Source organism: Eleutherodactylus coqui, chromosome 3 (assembly GCF_035609145.1).
Source record: "Eleutherodactylus coqui strain aEleCoq1 chromosome 3, aEleCoq1.hap1, whole genome shotgun sequence".
Lineage (NCBI taxonomy): Eukaryota > Metazoa > Chordata > Amphibia > Anura > Eleutherodactylidae > Eleutherodactylus > Eleutherodactylus coqui.
The window spans coordinates 253,718,647-253,742,052 of NC_089839.1; the positions used below are offsets into that span (position 1 = coordinate 253,718,647).

A 23,406-nucleotide genomic window follows, 5' to 3' on the forward strand; every position below is an offset into this window, starting at 1 on the left:
TTTACTGGTGGTCTATCAAAGGCGTCCTGAGCCCGGTCACATTGTGACCACTGGTTCCAACAACTCATAACAGTCTGGTCAGAACGACCCAGGTGGCGGGCGATTCATCGATACGACCATCTAGCTTCCTGCATTCCAATAATGTGCCCCCCTCGAACTCTGTTAACTCTGTGAAATCTCTTTGATTGCATTGTAGAGGCATGCTTAGTGGTCAACAAGCTCTACACAAGCGGATAAAGAGATCCACTACACACAAGTAAGCCTCTGCGAGCCTTTTTATAGGCGATGAGAGGGACCACTTTTAGGGCCTCAGGTGGCAAGACCATTTATCTAATCATACTACAACATTAATTATTTGCATATCTGTCTGAGATGTAACTGCATGCTGAGTTTTGCAGCTAAGGGAGAAGGAACAATACCTCTGTAGTGCCACCTATTGGAAAACAGCATTTCTGCAAGTCAATGTTAGACTTTTTATATAAGCTTTATAACACTGACTGGTCATTGAAAACCAAAGCCAGGATAGCACACACAGACAGCTGTTTTGGAGTTTTTGCCCTTCCTAAGTATAGAGTGGGTTTTTGGCTTGGCTAGTGAGAGGTCTATGATGTGGGTTGTAGAGGGTATCCTTTCTCCTTACGGAGAGCACTTAGAAGGTGTGTGAGGAGACACCTAGGAGGTCAGTGAGGAAACTTATAAGGCCATCCATGCTCCTCTGGGAAATAGGCAAATAAGGAAGATTGAACAATACCTCTGCTGTTGTTCCATCGTCTTTATTTGCATATTTCTCCTCACACACCTTCTAGGCGCTCTCCTTAAGGAGAAAGAATACCATTCCCAAGTTTTGTAGAAAAAGTCAACTCCTTCTTGGTGAATTTTTCTTTTTACAAACAGTGTACATATATACATTTTGGTGATTTATATAGGCTATATATGCTATTAAATATTTAAGCACTTCCAGCCACAGGGCGTAACTGTACATCCTGGCAGAGGGGTACTTAACGCAACAGGACTTACAGTTACGCCCTGGGGATAGCACGAGATCATAAGAGATCTCGCACTGTCCATCAGCGGGAACTGGCTGTCACTGATAGCCAGCCTCCTGCTGCAGCAGCAGGGGTGCATCGGGACAGCAATCCCCGCTGTTAACCCCATTCTATGTAGATTGCGGCATGTAAAGAGTTCACAGAGGCGCTTCATTTGTGACGTCAATGGACTCTCATGATGTAATCCCGGAGAGCACAATGGGTTGCTATGGCAACTTGATGCCAGCTACAGGCGTCCTACATTGCCAGTGCCTGTGATTGCTAATACAAGCGATAAGGCATTGCAGAAAAGAAGTCCTGTAATGCTTTATCATAGCGATCATATGTGTGATTGTACAAGTCCCCTACAAGGCCATAAGAAGTGTAGCAAAGAGATAAAAATAAAGTAAAAAAAAGAAAAATGTAAAAAAACAAGAAAAAAAACAACTTTTTTGTGCTTCTTCCCATATTACCATAAAAAAGTTTTTAAAAATTAAAATCCCACACATTTGGTATCATCGCATCCCTAACGCTGCGTACAATACATTGAACACATTTTTTATCCTGCATGGCAAAAAGCGTAAAAAAACTAAAAAACTGAGGGAAAATGCTTAGTTTTTTCATTTTGCCTCCCAAAAAAACGCAATAAAAGTGGTCAAAAAAGCCGTATGTACTTCAAAATGGTACCAATAAAAACTACAGCTCGTCTCGCAGAAAATAAGTCCTCACAGAGCTCTGTCAATGGAAAAACAAAAAAGTTCTAGGACTTTGAATGCAGCGATTTAGAAAAAAAATCATTTAAAAAATAAGTTTTTATTGCGGAAAAGTGGAAAAACCTAAAAAATAAGAATTTTGATATCGTTGTAATCGTACCAACATGCAGAAAAAATGTATTGTGTCATTTATGCTGTTTGATTAACGCTGTGTTTTCTCTCCCCGCTATCATAAAAAAATTAATAAAAGTTTACAATATAGTCTATGTACCCAAAAATGGCACAAATAAAAACTACAGTTCATAATGTAAAACAACAAGCCCCTATACAGCCGTGTCGGTGGAAAAATAGGGAAGTTATGGCTTTTGAAAAATGGAGATGAAAATCTGCCAAAAATCATTGCGACCTTAAGCCCAAAATTGGCAGTGTGTTTAAGGGGTTAAGATGCATTTTGTACATCTTGTTAATTGATAAGCTATATTTATGATTTTAGGGCTCATTCAGATGGGCGTATATCGGTCTGGTTTTCATGCCCGGCTGATATACGCTGTTCCTCTCTGCAAGGGGAGGAGGTGGGACGGGAGCAGTGCACTGAGCTGCCTCCCCCTCTCCGCCCCTCGCTACTATTTGCAAAGGGATGGGAGGGACGGGGGCGGAACTTAGCTCCATTGAAGACAATGCATGCATTCACTATGGTGCAGCCACCCTAAGCCCTTAATATGATATGAATAAAGAATAGAAATTTTAGATGGTCTTATCCTCCTTGTCTGCATTTTTTAGGGTTTGGAAGTTTAACTGTTAAAGCTCATTCATTATGTTTAATGTTTGATGTATTTGTACAACTTAAATCAATCTAATAACTTGGACTAATTGTTTCAATCCACAAACAGCTTGAGAGTACAGCATCAACAGTTGCAAGCAGTGATTGTTTAAAAGGCACAGTGTTCATTGATAAAACTGTGGGGAATGACACCTTCTTCCTGGTCACTTGGCAGCTTTCAGTGCCTAAAATTATTCTGCAGGACCCAAAAGGACAAAAGTATACAGAAACAAATTTTATTACTGATCAGACTACCAAATCCTCCAGACTTGTAATCCCAGGAACAGCTGAGGTAAGCCAGTTGTGACTGTGTTGAATAGCTATAAGTCATGTCCAGCTCTGCAGGCATATTTTTCGTTTTCTACCCCCAATGTATCTAAATAGGTTATGATTAACCCTTTCCAATCCATTGTCTGACGTATAAAGACATTATGATTTAAGGCTGTACAGCTCCGATATTGGAAGACGTCCGCCAGGGTTCTCTTACTGTATATTGCCAGCCACTCTGCTGTCGGAGCCTTTCCAATGTGTCACCTCATGCAGTACTGGCTTTAGCCAGCAGATAGCGCCGCTGTATAACGGCAGAAAAAGAGTAAGCCCCCTAGGAAAACCAGGATACAAATTGGATTGGAAAGGGTTAAAATATTCTATTATTCTATATCTACAGATCCTTTGCAGAATGTCTCTCCAAGTTAAAACACAAGTCATGCTCTCTTTCATCTGTTCTTAAATTATTGCAAATACAGTGGGTGGACAAAAATATGGAAACACCATACGAAATGAATGCCTTAAATTACATTGGATTATAAATCATATGTCAAAATGATGTGAACATCTGCTCGAGCAACAGGGTACCATTAGTCAGGGGTTTGAGCCACTCAGCTGCTGTTACCAGCTGGCTCCCAAAACCACACAGAGCAGGGCAAGAGGTGAAGTAAATGCAAATTTGGTGGAAAGCTCTCAGTCAAGCGGGGATCAAAAGGACAGCTCAGGTCTAATGATTAAAAAGTGTTTCCATATTTTGGTCCACCCCTGTAGATACACTGAGAAATTAAAAAAATGTGGTTGCAAAAGTGGAAATGAAGCTAATATTTTCTTTTTTTCATTGAAATGATATACAAAATTCTGTCCTGGGACCTCCGATTCATCGATTCTAGGTTATGTTTTCGTACATCCAAGAAGGCTAGTAATGTTAGACTACCAATGCACTATACCTACTCTCTAATTGGCCAGTGTTATTCACATGATCAGCACTGGCCAATCAGAGAGCAGTGCATAGTGTGCATTAGGTAGTTGGTTAGAAAATTGCTGCAGCCAACTTGCATGGCTGAAAACAAAGTCCAAAACCGGTGGATTGGAGCAGCGGCAGAAAAATACAACTGCAGATAATGTACCCTCGTGCCCTCTTTTGTCCCAAGTCAAAATTTTGTCCTGAAACCGGAGGGTCACTTTTCAAGCATAAAGACATTACTAACTGTAATGAAAAATTCAGAACTGTGTTACCTTGTATGGCGATGGCTTATTTCTGCGATGTCAACTTTGACTAAAACTTTTAAAAACACATTAAAATGTTAACGTGCTTAATGTTCACTTCTAGAGAGGACCCTGGCAGTACAGTCTTTGTAATGGTTGGTCATCACCTGAAGCAATAGGAATAACTGTAACCTCCAAGGCTGCGGATGCAAATGTTCCCCCTGTTGCTGTAATTGCCCATATGAATCAAGACACTATTAACTATCCAAATCCAATAGTAGTGTATGCCACTGTTAGTCAAGGTCTACTACCCGTGATTAATGTAAAAGTTACCGCCATCATCGAGGCAACCAATGGAAATTCAGAGACCTTGGAACTTCTAGACAATGGAGCAGGTAATATTGTAATGAAAAACATATATATAGTTCAGAAGAAATGTACTGTTGAATGTCAAAGTGAAAGCAAATACCTACAAAGTAATGTAAATTCATGAAAATTATCTAACAGTGTAATTCATAAGCTTTAACCTTTTAAAGTTATTATTAGGATTGCCAGGAATTTAGATTTTTGTCCCATGATTTTTTTATAAATTGGCGTAGTTCGTATAGTTTGTGATTGAGGTATAGACAGATATTGTTATGATCAACATAGGGTAGCTACTAGAGATGAGCGAGCATACTCGTTATGGGCAGATACTCGAGCGGGTATCGTCCTTTGCGAGTACCTGCCCGCTCGTGAGAAAAGATTCGGGCGCCGGCGGGGGTGAGCGGAGGGTTGCGAGAGTGAGCAGGGGTGAGCGGGGGAGAGAGATAGATCTCCCCCCCCCCCCGTTCCCTCCCGCCGCCCCCCGCCGGCACCCGAATCTTTTCTGACGAGCAGGCAGGAACTCAAAAAGGACGATATTCGCTCAAGTATCTGCCCATCTCTAGTAGCTACCTTCCAACAGCTGACACTGTGGACGTTTTATTCCAACACTCGTTTGCATAGTTTTTTATCCCAAGAGCATTGTATGGCTTATAAGACTCACTACAACAGTGTGGTATTCTCCACAAGGAGAAACATTAACTCCCTGGCCTACATTAATGTCTTCTTATCAGGTCAACCAAAACACTATTGTGCACTGATGAGGGGCAAGAACACAGAAAAAGCTGCTGGGGCGCAAACATTCTTGGATTTAGATCTCATTCAGACGAGCGTGTTTTTAGGTTCCTATTAGAGATGAGCGAACACCAAAATGTTCGGGTGTTCGTTATTCGTAACGAACTTCCCGTGATGCTCGAGGGTTCGTTTCGAACAACGAACCCCATTGAAGTCAATGGGCGACCAGAACATTTTTGTATTTCGCCGATGCTCGCTAAGGTTTTCATGTGTGAAAATCTGGGCAATTCAGGAAAGTGATGGGAATGACACAGTGACGGATAGGGCAGGCGAGGGGCTACATGTTGGGCTGCATCTCAAGTTCCCAGGTCCCACTATTAAGCCACAATACCGGCAAGAGTGGGCCCCCCCCCTCCCAACAACTTTTACTTCTGAAAAGCCCTCATTAGCATGGCATACCTTTGCTAAGCACCACACTACCTCCAACAAAGCACAATCACTGCCTGCATGACACTCCACTGACACTTCTCCTGGGTTACATGCTGCCCAACCGCCCCCCCTCCCCCCCACAGCGCACACCAAAGTGTCCCTGCGCAGCCTTCAGCTGCCCTCATGCCACACCACGCTCATGTCTATTTAGAATTGCGTCTGCCATGACGAGGGACCGCAGGCACACACTGCAGAGGTTGGCACGGCTAGGCAGCGACCTCTTTAAAAGGGGCGGGGCGATAGCCCACAATGCTGTACAGAAGCAATGAGAAATAGAATCCTGTGCCACCGCCATCAGGAGCTGCACACGTGGGCATAGCAATGGGGAACCTATGTGCCACACACTATTCATTCTGTCAAGGTGTCTGCATGCCCCAGTCAGACCGGGCTTTTTAATTCATAGACACAGGCAGGTACAACTCCCTATTGTGAAGTCCCTGTCGACCCACATCATGGGTGGCTCCCTGGAACCCACCGGCGGTACACAGAAATATCCCATTGCATTGCCCAACACAGCTGAGGTAGTAATGTCGTGCTTAATGCAGGTGGGCTTCGGCCCACACTGCATGCCCCAGTCTGACTGGGGTTCTTTATAAGTGTACAGATGTAGTAAAAACTCCGTGTGCACCTACAGCATGGGTGGGTGCCAGGAAGCCACCGGCGGTACATAGAAATATCCCATTGCATTGCCCAACACAGCTGAGGTAGTAATGTTGTGCTTAACCCTTTCCAATCCAATTTGTATATGGTTTTCCTAGGGGGCTTACTCTTTTTCTGCCGTTATACAACGGCGCTATATGCTGGCTAAAGCCAGTACTGCATGAGCTGACACGTAGGATAGGCTCCGACAGCAGAGAGGCTGGCGATATACAGTAAGAGAACCCCGACGGACGTCTACCAACAACGGAGCTGTACAGCCTTAAACCCTAATGTCTTCACAGGTCACACAGTGGACTGGAAAGGGTTAATGCAGGTGGGTTTCGGCCCACACTGCATGCTCCAGTCAGACTGGGGTTCTTTACAAGTGGACACATGTAGGTTTAACTCCCTGTGGACCCACTGCCTGGGTGGGTGCCAGGAAGCCACCGGCGGTACATAGAAATATCCCATTGCATTGCCCAACACAGCTGAGGTAGTAATGTCGTGCGTAATACAGGTGGGCTTCGGCCCACACTGCATGCCCCAGTCAGACGGGTTCTTTAGAAGTGTACAGATGTATTAAAAACTCAGTGTGCACCTACAGCATGGGTGGCTCCCTGGAACCCACCGGCGGTACACAAAAATATCCCATTGCATTGCCCAACACAGCTGAGGTAGTAATGTCGTGCGTAATACAGGTGGGCTTCGGCCCACACTGCATGCCCCAGTCAGACTGGGGTTCTTTACAAGTGGACACATGTAGGTTTAACTCCCTGTGGACCCACTGCCTGGGTGGGTGCCAGGAAGCCACCGGCGGTACATAGAAATATCCCATTGCATTGCCCAACACAGCTGAGGTAACGTCAGCTGTAATGCAGGTGGGCTAAAAATTAATTTGATTACACTGTAGGCGAGGGCCCACAAAAATTGCTGTATCAACAGTACTAATGTACATCCCAAAAATTGGCCATGGCCAGCCAAGAGGGCAGGTGAAACCCATTAATCGCTTTGGTTAATGTGGCTTAAGTGGTAACTAGGCCTGGAGGCAGCCCAGTGTAACGAAAAATTGGTTCAAGTTAAAGTTCCAATGCTTTTAAGCGCAAAAAAAAATTATTTGAGTGAGCCTTGTGGCCCTAAGAAAAATTGCCCGTTCAGCGTGATTACGTGAGGTTTCAGGAGGAGGAGCAGGAGGAGGAGGAGGAGGAATATTAGACACAGATTGATGAAGCAGAAATGTCCCCGTTTTGGATGGTGAGAGAGAACGTAGCTTCCATCCGCGGGTGCAGCCTACGTATTGCTTACGTATCGCTGCTGTCCGCTGGTGGAGAACAGAAGTCTGGGGAAATCCAGCCTTTGTTCATCTTGATGAGTGTTAGCCTGTCGGCACTGTCGGTTGACAAGCGGCTACGCTTATCTGTGATGATTCCCCCAGCCGCACTAAACACCCTCTCCGACAACACGCTAGCCGCAGGACAAGCAAGCACCTCAAGGGCATACAGGGCTAGTTCAGGCCACGTGTCCAGCTTCGACACCCAGTAGTTGTAGGGGGCAGAGGCGTCACCAAGGATGGTCGTGCGATCCGCTACGTACTCCCTCACCATCCTTTTGCAGTGCTCCCGCCGACTCAGCCGTGACTGGGGAGCGGTGACACAGTCTTGGTGGGGAGCCATAAAGCTGGCCAGGCCCTTAAAGACTGTTGCACTGCCTGGGATGTACATGCTGCTCGATCTACGCACATCCCCTGCAACATGGCCCTCGGAACTGCGCCTTCTGCCACTAGCGCTGTCGGCTGGGAATTTTACCATCAGCTTGTCCGCAAGGGTCCTGTGGTATAGCAACACTCTCGAACCCCTTTCCTCTTCGGGAATCAGAGTGGGCAGGTTCTCCTTATACCGTGGATCGAGCAGTGTGTACACCCAGTAATCCGTAGTGGCCAGAATGCGTGCAACGCGAGGGTCACGAGAAAGGCATCCTAACATGAAGTCAGCCATGTGTGCCAGGGTACCTGTACGCAACACATGGCTGTCTTCACTAGGAAGATCACTTTCAGGATCCTCCTCCTCCTCCTCCTCCTCCTCCTCCTCCTCCTCAGGCCATACACGCTGAAAGGATGACAGGCAATCAGCCGGTGTACCGTCAGCAGCGGCCCAAGCTGTCTCTTCCCCCTCCTCCTCATCCTCCTCATGCTCCTCCTCCTCCTCCTGTACGCGCTGAGAAATAGACAGGAGGGTGCCCTGACTATCCAGCGGCATACTGTCTTCCCCCGCCCCCGTTTCCGAGCGCAAAGCAGCTGCCTTTATGGTTTGCAGGGAATTTCTCAAGATGCATAGCAGAGGAATGGTGACGCTAATGATTGTAGCATCGCCGCTCACCACCTGGGTAGACTCCTCAAAATTACCAAGGACATGGCAGATGTCTGCCAACCAGGCCCACTCTTCTGAAAGGAATTGAGGAGGCTGACTCCCACTGCGCCGCCCATGTTGGAGTTGGTATTCGACTATAGCTCTACGCTGTTCATAGAGCCTGGCCAACATGTGGAGCGTAGAGTTCCACCGTGTGGGCACGTCGCACAGCAGTCGGTGCACTGGCAGCTTAAAGTGATGTTGCAGGGTGCGCAGGGTGGCAGCGTCCGTGTGGGACTTGCGGAAATGTGCGCAGAGCCGGCGCGCCTTTACGAGCAGGTCTGACAAGCGTGGGTAGCTTTTCAGAAAGCGCTGAACCACCAAATTAAAGACGTGGGCCAGGCATGGCACGTGCGTGAGGCTGCCGAGCTGCAGAGCCGCCACCAGGTTACGGCCGTTGTCACACACGACCATGCCCGGTTGGAGGCTCAGCGGCGCAAGCCAGCGGTCGGTCTGCTGTGTCAGACCCTGCAGCAGTTCGTGGGCCGTGTGCCTCTTATCGCCTAAGCTGAGTAGTTTCAGCACGGCCTGCTGACGCTTGCCCACCGCTGTGCTGCCACACCGCGCGACACCGACTGCTGGCGACATGCTGCTGCTAACACATCTTGATTGTGAGACAGAGGAGGAGGAGGAGGAGGGTGCTTTAGTGGAGGAAGCATACACCTCCGCAGATACCAGCACCGAGCTGGGGCCCGCAATTCTGGGGGTGGGTAGGACGTGAGCGGTCCCAGGCTCTGACTCTGTCCCAGCCTCCACTAAATTCACCCAATGTGCCGTCAGGGAGATGTAGTGGCCCTGCCCGCCTGTGCTTGTCCACGTGTCCGTAGTTAAGTGGACCGTGGCAGTAACCGCGTTGGTGAGGGCGCGCACAATGTTGCGGGAGACGTGGTCGTGCAGGGCTGGGACGGCACATCGGGAAAAGTAGTGGCGACTGGGAACTGAGTAGCGCGGGGCCGCCGCCTCCATGATACTTTTGAAGGACTCCGTTTCCACAACCCTATACGGCAGCATCTCAAGGCTGATGAATTTTGCGATGCGGACGGTTAACGTTTGAGCGTGCGGGTGCGTGGCGGCGTACTTGCGCTTGCGCTCGAACACTTGCGCAAGCGACGGCTGAACGGTGCGCTGAACTACACTGCTGGATGGGGCCGAGGACAGCGGAGATGAGGGTGTGGGTGCAGGCCATGAGGCGGTAGTGCCTGTGTCCTGAGAGGGGGGTTGCATCTCAGTGGCAGGTTGGGGCACAGGGGGAGAGGCAGGGGTGCAAACCGGAGGCGGTGAACGGCCTTTGTCCCACCTTGCGGGGTGCTTGGCCATCATATGTCTGCGCATGGTGGTGGTGGTGAGGCTGTTGGTGTTGGCTCCCCGGCTGAGCTTTGCGCGACAAAGGTTGCACACCACTGTTCGTCGGTCGTCAGGCGTCTCTGTGAAAAACTGCCAGACCTTAGAGCACCTCGGCCTCCGCAGGGTGGCATGGCGCGAGGGGGCGCTTTGGGAAACACTTGGTGGATTATTCGGTCTGGCCCTGCCTCTACCCCTGGCCCTGGACACCGCACTGCCTCTTGCAACCTGCCCTGCTGATGCCCTTGACTCCCCCTCTGAAGACCTGTCCTCCTGAGTAAGCGTTGCACACCAGGTGGGGTCAGTCACCTCATCGTCCTGCTGCTCTTCCTCCGAATCCTCTGTGCGCTGCTCCCTGGGACTTACTGCCCTTACTACTACCTCACTGCAAGACAACTGTGTCTGATCGTCATCGTCCTCCTGACCCACAGAAAGTTGTTGAGACAGTTGGCGGAAGTCCCCAGCCTCTTCCCCCGGACCCCGGGAACTTTCGAATGGTTGGGCATCAGTGACGATAAACTCCTCTGGTGGGAGAGGAACCGCTGCTGCCCAATCTAAGCAGGGGCCCGAGAACAGTTCCTGGGAGTGCTCCCGCTCCTGAGCAGGTGTTATTGTAGTGGAGTGAGGAGGCTGGGAGGAAGGAGGAGCAGCAGACAGAGGATTCGGATTGGCAGCAGTGGACGGCGCAGAACTGCGGGTAGACGATAGGTTGCTCGAAGCACTTTCTGCCATCCAGGACAGGACCTGCTCACACTGCTCATTTTCTAATAACCGTCTCCCGCGTGGACCCATTAATTGGGCGATGAATGTGGGGACGCCAGAAACGTGCCTCTCTCCTAATCGCGCAGTAGTCGGCTGCGACACACCTGGATCAGGAGCTTGGCCTGTGCCCACACCCTGACTTGGCCCTCCGCGTCCTCGGCCGCGTCCACGTCCTCTAGGCCTACCCCTACCCCTCAGCATGCTGTATTACCAGTGATTTGATTTCACAGGCAGGAAATAAATTGGCGCAAGACTGCAGGCCAAATATAATTTTTGCCCTTTTTGGAAAACGAAAGGCCCCACTGCCTCTAGTGAATGAATTATCTAAGTTTAATAACTGTGCTGTGTCCCTGCTTATGTGTCACAGAACGTGAGGGTAGCAGAGTTATTATAACTCTTGGAGAGCAGGTATTTTTTTCCCAATTAAGGAAAGCAAATGGCGAAGCCAGCAGTAAAGCGTAGCTGGGTGCGTATGATTTAGCAATGTTTTTCACGCAGCTCACACATCTCCACAGGCGTAAGGACGGACAGAGGCTGGACAAATAGATTTGTTTTCAGTTTTTTCCCACCAACAGGCAGCACTGCGTATATTCAATGAACATGAGAAGTTTAATAACTGTGCTGTGTCCCTGCTTATGTGTCACAGAACGTGAGGGTAGCAGAGTTATTATAACTCTTGGAGAGCAGGTATTTTTTTCCCAATTAAGGAAAGCAAATGGCGAAGCCAGCAGTAAAGCGTAGCTGGGTGCGTATGATTTAGCAATGTTTTTCACGCAGCTCACACGTCTCCACAGGCGTAAGGACGGACAGAGGCTGGACAAATAGATTTGTTTTCAGTTTTTTCCCACCAACAGGCAGCACTGCGTATATTCAATGAACATGAGAAGTTTAATAACTGTGCTGTGTCCCTGCTTATGTGTCACAGAACGTGAGGGTAGCAGAGTTATTATAACTCTGGCAGAGCAGGTATTTTTTTCCCAATTAAGGAAAGCAAATGGCGAAGCCAGCAGTAAAGCGTAGCTGGGTGCGTATGATTTAGCAATGTTTTTCACGCAGCTCACACGTCTCCACAGGCGTAAGGACGGACAGAGGCTGGACAAATAGATTTGTTTTCAGTTTTTTCCCACCAACAGGCAGCACTGCGTATATTCAATGAACATGAGAAGTTTAATAACTGTGCTGTGTCCCTGCTTATGTGTCACAGAACGTGAGGGTAGCAGAGTTATTATAACTCTGGCAGAGCAGGTATTTTTTTCCCAATTAAGGAAAGCAAATGGCGAAGCCAGCAGTAAAGCGTAGCTGGGTGCGTATGATTTAGCAATGTTTTTCACGCAGCTCACACGTCTCCACAGGCGTAAGGACGGACAGAGGCTGGACAAATAGATTTGTTTTCAGTTTTTTCCCACCAACAGGCAGCACTGCGTATATTCAATGAACATGAGAAGTTTAATAACTGTGCTGTGTCCCTGCTTATGTGTCACAGAACGTGAGGGTAGCAGAGTTATTATAACTCTGGCAGAGCAGGTATTTTTTTCCCAATTAAGGAAAGCAAATGGCGAAGCCAGCAGTAAAGCGTAGCTGGCTGCGTATGATTTAGCAATGTTTTTCACGCAGCTCACACGTGTCCACAGGCGTTAGGACGGACAGAGGCTGGACAAATAGATTTGTTTTCAGTTTTTTCCCACCAACAGGCAGCACTGCGTATATTCTATGAACATGAGAAGTTTAATAACTGTGCTGTGTCCCTGCTTATGTGTCACAGAACGTGAGGGTAGCAGAGTTATTATAACTCTGGCAGAGCAGGTATTTTTTTTCCCAATTAAGGAAAGCAAATGGCGAAGCCAGCAGTAAAGCGTAGCTGGGTGCATATGATTTAGCAATGTTTTTCACGCAGCTCACACGTGTCCACCGCCCGTAAGGACGGACAGAGGCTGGACAAATAGATTTGTTTTCAGTTTTTTTCCACCAAAAGGCAGCACTGCGTATATTCTATGAATAATAACTGTGTTGTGGCCCTGCCTATACAATTCTTTCCCTGCAGAATCAATGGAGGGTGGAATGCTCTGCAGAGGCGATTTTGAGAAGCCCCAAAAAAATGCAGCACAGCTAACAGCAGCCTGGACAGTACTGCACACGGATAAATATGGCCCTAGAAAGGACCGTTGAGGTTCTTGAAGGCTACACTCACTCCTAACACTCTCCCTGCCTATGCAGCACTTCTGTCCCTAATGCCAGGTGCAACGGTCTGCAGAGGCGATTTTGAGAAAAAAAAAAATCCCACTGCTAACAGCAGCCAACACACAGCTATCAGTGGCCCTAATAAGGACCTTTGGGGGGTCTTGAAGCCTACACTAACTACCAATTCTTTCCCTACAGCAGCTCCGGTATAAACAGCACTGTCCCTCATCTAACTCACACCGCATCTGAGGCGAGCCGCGGGAGGGGCCGACTTTTATATTAGGCGAACACCTGATCTCGCCAGCCACTCACAGCAGGGGGGTGGTATAGGGCTTAAACGTTGCAGGGGGAAGTTGTAATGCCTTCCCTGTCTTTCAATTGGCCAGAAAAGCGCGCTAACGTCTCAGGGAAGGAAGTGAAAGTAACCCGAACAACGCATGGTGTTCGTTACGAATAACGAACATCCCGAACACCCTAATATTCGCACGAATATCAAGCTCGGACGAACGCGTTCGCTCATCTCTAGTTCCTATAGAAGTGTTCATGTGGACGATTGTTAGACAAGCTAAATTAGCACATCTAACAAAGATAGAACATACATGGCTACAATGCCCGCATTGCATGTCCCTGCTGTGCGCTGTGCAAGTGTTTCCATAGACTCATATAGGAGCAGGAGTTTATGGAAACTCCTGCGCAGGGAATAGATTCTCATCTGCTTACATAAGGGAGTTTAAATGCTGCCCGGAAGCACATTTTAAATGTCCCGCTGTAAACGTCTGTTAGTCCCCTCGCGGATGAGAGGACCTCCTGGGGGTTCCCTTAATCCCTGTGGGGACTAACAATAGTTTACAACAGGACATTCATAATGTGCTTCTCGGCTGCACTTTTTAAATGCCCTGCTTGAAGTAGCAAGTTATTCCTCCCGCCCAGAAGTGGGGGGAGGGGGCAGTAAGGGACTCCCACCAGATCTCTCCCCAAGGGATTTTTCCTATAGCGTGGAAAGAGACGGGAGCCGGGTTACAGGGCTTCCCCAGAGAGCGTGGGAGAGAAGGGCATAGCTAGAGGGATCCTGCACCCTAATCGAACCCCCTATATAATTGCTATGGGGGTTCTCTATGAGAGGCCCTATAGCCCCGCCCTCTTTCTCCATGCTATGGGGATATCCCTCGAGGATTCCCAGAGCAGGGAGAGAAAGAGCCAGCTGCCCGTTCAAGCGCTTTTTTAGTGCTGATAGCGGCAAGATTGTCTGAACGAGGCCTTCGAGTGCTATATAATAAAAAGGCATCCAGTAATTCAATGCAACTATATTTTTAGAGATACATTAATATATGGAAGTCACTACAGATACATACAGAAGACATATCACGGTAATCAGTGTGCTCATCACTACCTTATACTGCCCTCAGAGCTGCAGAGAAATGGTGACAAATTTACTTTAACCCCTGAAGAACCAGGCTGTTTTGTACCTTAGAGACCAGACACTTTTTAGGGGTTATACCCATGTGGTGGTTTTACTGTCCTATTATTTTTCCTTTAGCTGCCTTTTATTACCCATGACATATAGGGCTATTTTTTAAATATCTTTTTCATTGACTTTTTTTTCCAGTTTTTTATTGGGCATAAAAAGCTAAAAAACTTATTATTTTAACGTCTATCGTTATTTTTTTTTAAATTAGTATATTTACGCTAAAATAAAGTATAGGAATGGGTTTCTCATTTTGTTTCGGACGTTTTGATATATAATATGTATGGTTTTGGACTACAGGGTGCATATAGCGATGATTTTGGTTGGCGTCAGCTTTGGGTTATTTTCTTTCTTATTCTGCAATTTTGTTTTACTTATGTATGGAATTATGTTTTTTACTATTTATGTCCCCCATGATGTCATATAAGACCTCTGGGGGACATTCACATGTTTTTGTTTTTTTTTGTATTTGACATTTTCCCCTTCATAGCTGAGGCATTCCTAGGAGCCTCAGTTACAAGGAGAAACATTCCCTGTAGTGCCATTAGTCACTGGCAGAACTGATCAGGATCTCCTGGGACCTTGTAGCTCTGCTGTAGCAGGGAATCGCGTCAGTCACGTGACTGCCGGCTCGTGTAGTGGGTTATACTTCCACTTTCACTTTTTTAGTACATATCGCTCATTGAGTGCTATGTACCTGGAAAAGAAGAAGGCAGAAAGGGTTAAAAACCACTTCTCCCTTCTCCTCTGGGTTATCAGCTGTGACTAGCAGCTGACAACCCAACCTGCTTCTAATTGATTGCAGAAGCAAGAGGCTTTAATCCCCGCCGTAATTTTACATATGGCTGGGTTTTAAGACCGGGACCAAGCGCCGTAAATTTACAGTGCTTGGTCGTTATTGGGTTAAGATGAACACTACTTGGTAACATTCAACTTACGCAATGTAGCAATATTAATTGGAATAGGGCTGCACATAGTAAACAACCTCAAAAGTCCAGGAGGGAGAAAAAGCTGTTTACAAAGAAAAGTATAGACCATTTTCAGTGTAATATTTCAGTTCACCATAGGATGTCACTGTTTCAGGTTTTTCCTATGGTCTTGTACAAACCATTTTCAGCCTGTAATTGTGTGATTTGGCCACTAGATGTCACTATATTATTTTTTTCCTTTATTTTATGATATTTTCAGATATTTATTCAATCTGGTTGCTACATGCGGAAGACTGCTTTTTATTAAGTATTTCAGACCTGTTATAAATAGAGTTGAGCGAACATACTCTTCCGAGCTTGATGCCCGTTCGAGTATTAGCATACTCGATGGTGCTCGTTACTCGAGCGAGCATCACGAATCAAAAAAAAAAAAAAGCTCGCCACCCGGCGGCCCACGTACAAAAATGCTCAAATCTCCCATTGAAGTCAATGGGGTTCGTTACTCGAGTAGAGCTCTCGAATTTTACGAAAAGCTCGACTTGAATAACGAGGACCCGAGCACTTGGGTGCTCGCTCATCTCTAGTTATAAACTATATGCAGAATGTGAACAATTGCTATAAGAGCTCAGTCACACAAGTGGATATACGCGCGTTTTTCCACGCGGAAAAAAACGCACCGCATGTGCGGACAAAAGGCTGCATGACCAAGTCCATTGCCACCCATATGTTCTTTCTCCGACAGGTGCGAATTTTTGTCCGCACAGGCGGAAAAACACGTGTATATCTGCTCGTCTGACTGAGCCCCAAGGGCTTTTACCTACTAGCACTTTTTTTAACACTGCGATATTGCTGCATTTTTTTTTTATGGGACTTTTTAATGTTAAAATCGCATCACACAAAAATCGCAAATGCACAAACGTTCGTTTTTTGTGCAATGTGATTTTCATATTAGAAAGTCCCATTGAAAAAAACGCAGCTATATCGCAGCGTTAAAAAAACGCTAGTGGGTAAAAGCCTTAATGTTGATGCTGTTTGGTTCTTCAATATGGACCAGTGCACACCTAGGAACATAATGTTTAAAAATGCAGCATTTATGCTAGAAAGGTGTACATTCATACTACCAGGCAATGTCTTTGTGGTTTTTCCAATGCATTGGAGTTCACATTTACCCTCTGTTACGTTAACCACTTCATGACCGCCCACCGTAAATTTACATTGCTGCTTGCCGGGCTCTGTGCAGCAGCGATGTAAATTTATATTCTTCTCTCAGCGGGCAATCGTGTCCCCCTGAGTGGGTGAATTCCCTGAAACAGGCTGTTACTAACAGTCTGTGGCTCAGGTACCGTCATCAGGACCTGATTTGCTTAGGTCTCAATGATGTCATCAGAGTGACTGCTGCTCGTAACGCTGACCAGAAAAGTTTGTTGTAGTAAGAAACTTTCTTGCCAATTCAGTCTGTCTCCAACTCTACTGTTAGGCCCCCTGCACACGGGCGGAAATTCTGTGGCGGGATTTCCTGCAGAATTTCTGCCCGTGGAAGCTGCCATAGGATTGCATAAAAAATCCCTGGCAGACGGCCGCAATTTGTCCGCGTGTAATCACACACGGAAAACAAATCGCGGCATACTCTATTTCTGTGCGGGTCTCGCAGAGGCCTGCACAGAAATGTCACTCTCGGGCTTCCGGCTCCGCTCTGTGCATGCGCCAGCTGGCCGGCAGCCGACACATCAAAGAGCTGGAGCCACGGGAGAGGTGAACACAGCACTGCTCCCTGCAGGGGCTCGGGTTGGGTCCTGCTGTGAGAATTCTCGCAGAGGGATACAACTCGGCCGTCTGCAACCGGCCTTAATGTAAGACAGGAAGAAAAACTGATTGGCTACCATGAGCAAGGTCCTAGCACACCGTAGCAATCACTCTCCCTGGAGCAGCCATCCCCCTTCCTTCTCCCCGTTGCGAACTGCTAGGCGGCACCTGCGCTGACAGTGTGATACTGCAGCCGCTCTAGGAATCCCCCTGCTGTGAGGCTGTGTCCTCCCATCTCCCCTGGTGAAGCCCTTGGGCTGTGACCTACGAAGCCGCAGAGCATCTCCTCTGGCTATCTGCTCCCTCATAGCTCCCTCCGCAGACGTGTCTGTGCTGCTGTGCCGCCTCTCAACTCTGTCCCAGACGCCGTCTCTGCTGCTGTGGCTGCTGACATCTCTCTCCCCCGCTCAGTGTCTGCCGCCACTGCCAGTGACACCGGCTCCCTGCTGCTGCGGCCGCTGATAAACGGAAAGAGAAGGAGTAACTCCCACAATCTCTTTGTGTTAGCTCGTCATTCTTAAATCGTGTTTCCCCAAGTTAGCGTTATGGCTCCGCGGAAGTGTATTAATTCGCATAACAGTTTCTATTTCATATGTGGTGAATATATAGTGTTGAAGCAACAGCTGAATATTACAGACTTTGTGAAAAAAGTATACTTCGCATACTTCGGACTAAAACTTGGGGATCAAGATAAAGTTTGGGCGCCTCATAAAGTGTTCAAACAGTGTGTTGAGGACCTCTGAACTTGGTTCAAGGGTAAGAAAAAGGTTTTCCGTTATGGGATTCCTATGATATGGTGAGAGCTAAAGAATAGAGATGAGCGAGTATACTCGCTAAAGGCAATTGCTCGAGCGAGCATTGCCTTTTGCGAGTACCTGCCCATTCGAGACCCCGATCCCTCCTGCTGACTGCCGCTACTTACCGCTCCCCCGCGCCGGCACCCGAACCTTTGGTCTCGAGCGGGCAGGTACTCGCTAAAGGCAATGCTCGCTGGAAACGTGATGTCCTATGAAAAAACGGAGGTCATTTTCGAATTCAGCATACTGAAAATATAAAGATTAACTGGAATAACCAAAACAGCTCTTAAATTATTTTTTTTTGCAGACCTGCAGACAGGCAGTTGAAACTATGCAAAAAATACACTTTTGGTGTTTTTTTTAAGAAATATATTCACATTGTGTCAGTCTACTTTCACCACCTAAATAAAGTACATTATGTGATGAAAAACAAACAATTTCAGGATTACTTGAATGTGTAAAACATTTATTATCTGTTAAAGTGACCCATACTAGATTACCAAAATTTGGCCTGGTCATAAGGCACAAACAAGCTGTTTTGAAGGGGTTAATAGTGTAGTTGAATGGACAGATTAGATGATATTTGTATAACCTGTATGATATATATTTGCTGAACACCCCACTATTATTCAGGGGTGGGTGCAGCTGTGCCCATTCTTTTCATGTTAAATGCACTGAAGCAATAAGACAAATTGCTACAAACAAGCCCGTTTCTTTTAAAAGTGAGTCTTATATTTAGAGAGATACAATAAATATTTGTAATTTAATTTTTGTTTCCAAACATGGGAATTGTAGATGCGCCAACTTTCAACATTTACATGAAGTACCCCTTCAATGAACATTTGTGTACTTTCATTTTTTGTACTATTGAAGATATTTTATGTTCTCTCCAAGGTGCTGATATTGCAATGAATGATGGGATCTACTCAAGATACTTTACATCCTTCTCACTTAATGGAAGATACAACTTAAAAGTGCATGTAGAAAGCAGCCAAAAAAAGAGTCGTTTGATACTTCCCCGAAACCGAGCTCTTTATGTACCAGGCTATGTGGAGAATGGTAGGAAAACATATCATTACTGCTGCGTTTTAGATGTTCAGTTATGTATTGTATTGTTATATTTTATATTCTTATTGCTCACTGTCTTCCATTCAAAATTACAATATTTACTGGAGAACAAGTGTAACATGGAATTAACCCCTCCCTGCTCCAGGGCATACGTTTACGTCCTGGCAGCAGGGTACTTCCCGCAACAGGGCGTACACTTACGTCCTGGGGATAGCACGAGATCATAATAGATCTTGTACTATCCAGCAGCGGGAGCCGGCTGTCAGTGATAGCTGGCCTCCTGCTGTAGCAGCGGGGATGCGCCCCTGCTGTTAACCCTTTCCCATGTAGATCGCGGCACGGAAAGGGTTCACAGAGGGAGCGCAATCCCTCTGTTAAGTTGCCGGGCTCTCGCGATGTTATCGCAGAGAGCCTGGCTGCTTTTCATGGCAACAGGATGGCAGATACTGGCGTCCTGTATTGCCAGAGCCTGTGATTGCTGTATAAGCGATAAGGGATTACAGGACAGTAGTCCTGCAATGCCTTATCACAGCGATCATCAGTGCTGTAAGTCCCCCAGAGGGACACAAATAGTGTAAAAAAAGGCAATAAAAATGTACAAAAAAGAAAAAATGTTTTTTCTCATATTAGCATTAAAAAAAGTAAAAAAAAAAAATTAAAATCCCACATATATGGTATTGTCACATTCGTAACGACGTGTACAATAAGTTGCACATGCTTTTTATTCTGCACAAAAAAGCGTAAAAAAACGCTTAAAAAACTGAGGCAAAATGCAAATTTTAAGCGTTTTGCCTCTCTAAAAACGCAATAAAAGTGATCAAAAAGCCATATGTACCCCAAAATGGTACCAATAAAAGCTACAACTCGTCCTGCAAAAAACAAGCCCTCACAGAGCTACGTACATAGAAAAATAAAAAAGTTACAGGACTTTGAATGCAGAGATTTAGAAAAAAATAAAATTCCAAAAAAAAGGTTTTTATTGCAGAAAAGTGGAAAAAAAACACAAAAAGTGAGAATTTTGGTATCATTGTAATCGCACCGCCCTGCAGAAAAAAATAGATTCTGCCATTTATGCTGCATGATTAACGCTGAAAAAACTACCCAAAAATCTATGGAAGAATTGATGCGTTTTCTCTCCCTGTTATCATAAAAGAAATAATAAAAGTTTTACAATATAGTCTATGTACCCAAAAATGGCACCAAAAACTACAGTTCGCCACGCAAAAAACAAGCCCTTATACGACCGCATCGACAGAAAAGTAAAAAAGTTATGACTTTTGAATAATGGAGATGAAATCCGCCAAAAATCGTTGTGGCCTTAAAGGTGTTGTCCCGCAGAAGCAAGTGGCGTTAAGGACTTCTGTATGGCCATATTAATGCACTTTGTAATATACATCATGCATTAAATATTGGCCATACAGAAGTTATACACTTACGCCCTCCTGGTGCTGGCGTCCCCATCTCCATGGCGACGAGCAAACTGCTTGTCTGGTCGCACGAACAGTCGGGCTTGCGCAGACAGGAATCCCCTTCTGTAAGGTCCTTTCTCACGAGCTGCGTCCTGGCTCCTCCCCCTTCTCAGCGTCATCGCGTAGCTCCGCCCCCGTCACATGGTGCCGATTAGCCAATGAGGTGGCTGGAATCGGCAATGGAGCTCAGACAGCTGAAGAACATCCACAGTGCACCATGGGAGAAGACCCGCAGTGCACCATGGGAGAAAACCGCGGTGCACCTTGGGAAAGGACCGGCGGCCATCTTGAAAGAAGAATTTTTATAAGTTCACGAAACGAGCTAATGGTGAGTAGAAACGCTTTTTAAAAACGCTTTCCAGGGGTAGTGTAGTATGTTTGCTTTAGAAGGGGGACTGGGAAGAGAAAAAATTTACATTTCTGCCGCGGGACAACCCCTTTAAGCCCAAAATAGGCCATCTCATTAAGGGGTTGAGCTGAAGTAGTCTTCTTCATGCATCTTCATTTAGCAATTCATTTGGAGTTGGTTATAGTTTGATCATACACTCCAAACCCCTAAACCATCATAAAGAGATGTTGCTTGCATAATGATTGTAGCAGACTGGTCTACCATCAAGACTGGAGGCTACAGGCTTTGTCTGCTGCTTTATTATTTTGGTGTACCTCACCCCAACCTTTTCCAATTTTTGTTACTCAGCCTGTCCCTTGTATTTTGATAGCAGTATAGGGATAGATGTAGCACCACTCAACCTTTAGGGCATTACTCTAGGCTATATTACTCGGCTTTGCAGGCTCATATACAGTATCTATTGACATCAGTATATAGATTATTAAGTTTCCATATGATGATCTAGCCCTTCATTTTGGAAAGATCATCATGGCTAGCATTGGAGGGCTGCCCAATTTGGGTGTGAACTAATCCAATTCAATGGGGGTATACCTCCAATTTACTATATAGCCATAATCCCTACTTAAGGGTGAATATCCACTTCCGTTTTTTTTGCGCGTTTTTTTCACGAGATATCGCTGCGTTTTTTTTCACACGATTGTCAATTGGACTTTCTAATGTTAAAAACGCATCGCAAGTTTGTGCTTTGCAATTTTTGTGCCATGCGTTTTTAACATTAGGAAGTCCCATTGACAATCGCCTGAAAAAAATGCAGCGATATCGCGTGAAAAAAACGCGCAAGAAAAACGCAAGTGTGCAGGAGCTCTAACGCAGCTCTTCTGTATGTGGGGTACTTTTAGTGACTCCTTTACCTCCCTTAAGCCCTTGAGTGGCGGGTTTCTTACCACCCTGTCAGACCCACCAGGGCCGGTTTTTTAAATGGTCTAATTTAATTTCAACTAATTTTGCAGTCACGTTCCAAGAGCCATAACTTCTTCATTTTTTCATTGACACGGCCATATGAGGGCTTATTTTTTGCGGGACAAGTTGTACGTTTTGATGGCGTAATTTTTGGGTATATATAATGTATTGCATAGCTTTTGTAGAAAAAATTGTAGGAAGATTGGGGGAAAAAAAAGAAATTCTGCCATTTGTTTTTTGGATTTCATTTTTACGGCATTCAGCGTGCAGAATAAATAGTGTGATAACATTATTCTCTGAGTTGGCATGATCCCGGCGATACCGAGTTTATACAGTTTTTTATGGTTTGCTATTTTTGTACATTTAGGGCTTAGTCAGACGGGCGTTTTTTGCCGCGATTTGCGGATCGCATGACGGATGCGCATCCACAAATCGCGTGACCGGTGCGCGCAAGTCGCCCGCAAATCGCCCGAAAATCTGCTCCTAGCCGCGTTTCATTAGAAACGGGCCGGAGCTGTCCAGCGCATTGCATTCAATGGAGATGGCAATACAGCCGTCTCCATTGAAAGCAATGCGCTGCGGGCGAGCCCGGGATAAATTGTCGGTAAGGGCTTAAATATATAAGCCCTTACCTGCAATTCATCCTAAAATGTGTTAAAATAAAAAAAAATTGCATACTCACATTCTGCCGGCAGCTCCGAGCGGCCGTCCTGCAGTGGGTGTGAAGGGGGTGTGAGTCAGACCTGCCCCCTGATTGGCTCAGCGCTGAGCCAATCAGAGGCATGCCTCACTCACACCCATTCATGAATTCATGAATGGATGTGAGTCAGACCTGCCCCTGATTGGCTCAGCGCTGAGAGGCAGCAGTCACTCACCCATTCATGAATTCATGAATGGGTGTGTGAGTGAAACCGGCCTCTGATTGGTCAGGCTGTGACCAATCAGAGGCAGATCATTCAGCAGGCGGGGATTTTAAAGCCCCGCCGGCTGAATAGTGCAGAGAAGCAGTTCAGGAGAACTGACAGCGGCCGCGGCTGGACTCCGGCTGCAGCGGAAAGGTGAGTATACAATTTTTTTTTATTTTAACACATTTTAGAATGAATTGCAGGGAAGGGTTTATATATTTAACCCCTTCCCGACAATTCACCCCGCGCACGCCGGCAGCCCATTGCTTTCAATGGAGCGGCTGTATTGCCGCTCCATTGAATTCAATGGGCAAACATCGTTCTTCTCTGCCACAGCTGTTACAGCTGTGGCAGAGAAGAATGATTTGTCTTCTATATGTTCTCAATGGGGTCGGCGCTGCTGCCGCTGGCCCCATTGAGCGCATATACAGAAGCGAACAGGAATCGCAGATCGCAGATAGGTGCGATCTGCGATTTTTTGTTCTATAATTTATCGGACGAGCGCATAAAAAGCGCTCATGTGTCCGATACCCATATCATTTTATTTTCCCATTGCCAGAGTTCTAGAAGGCCTTGTTTTTTGCGTGATGAACTCTAGTCTTCATTTATCCAATTTTTTGGAACATGTAAAATTTTAATCGCTTTCTATTCCATTTTTTCTTGTGGCAAGATTAACAAAATCTGTAATTCTGGCATGTTTTTTATTTTTATTTTTCACTGC

At 46.2% G+C, this 23,406-nt stretch overlaps 1 protein-coding gene across 1 annotated transcript in view; it reads left to right on the forward strand.

Moving 5' to 3' along the window:
- LOC136620004 (calcium-activated chloride channel regulator 1-like) overlaps positions 1-23,406 on the forward strand; it is a 78,283-nt gene that overhangs the window by 50,237 nt on the left and 4,640 nt on the right. The window contains exons 10-12 of the mRNA XM_066594736.1: positions 2,629-2,850; positions 4,156-4,426; positions 18,829-18,993. Coding sequence (XP_066450833.1) covers positions 2,629-2,850; positions 4,156-4,426; positions 18,829-18,993 — 658 coding nt within the window. The remainder of the gene's footprint in view (positions 1-2,628; positions 2,851-4,155; positions 4,427-18,828; positions 18,994-23,406) is intronic.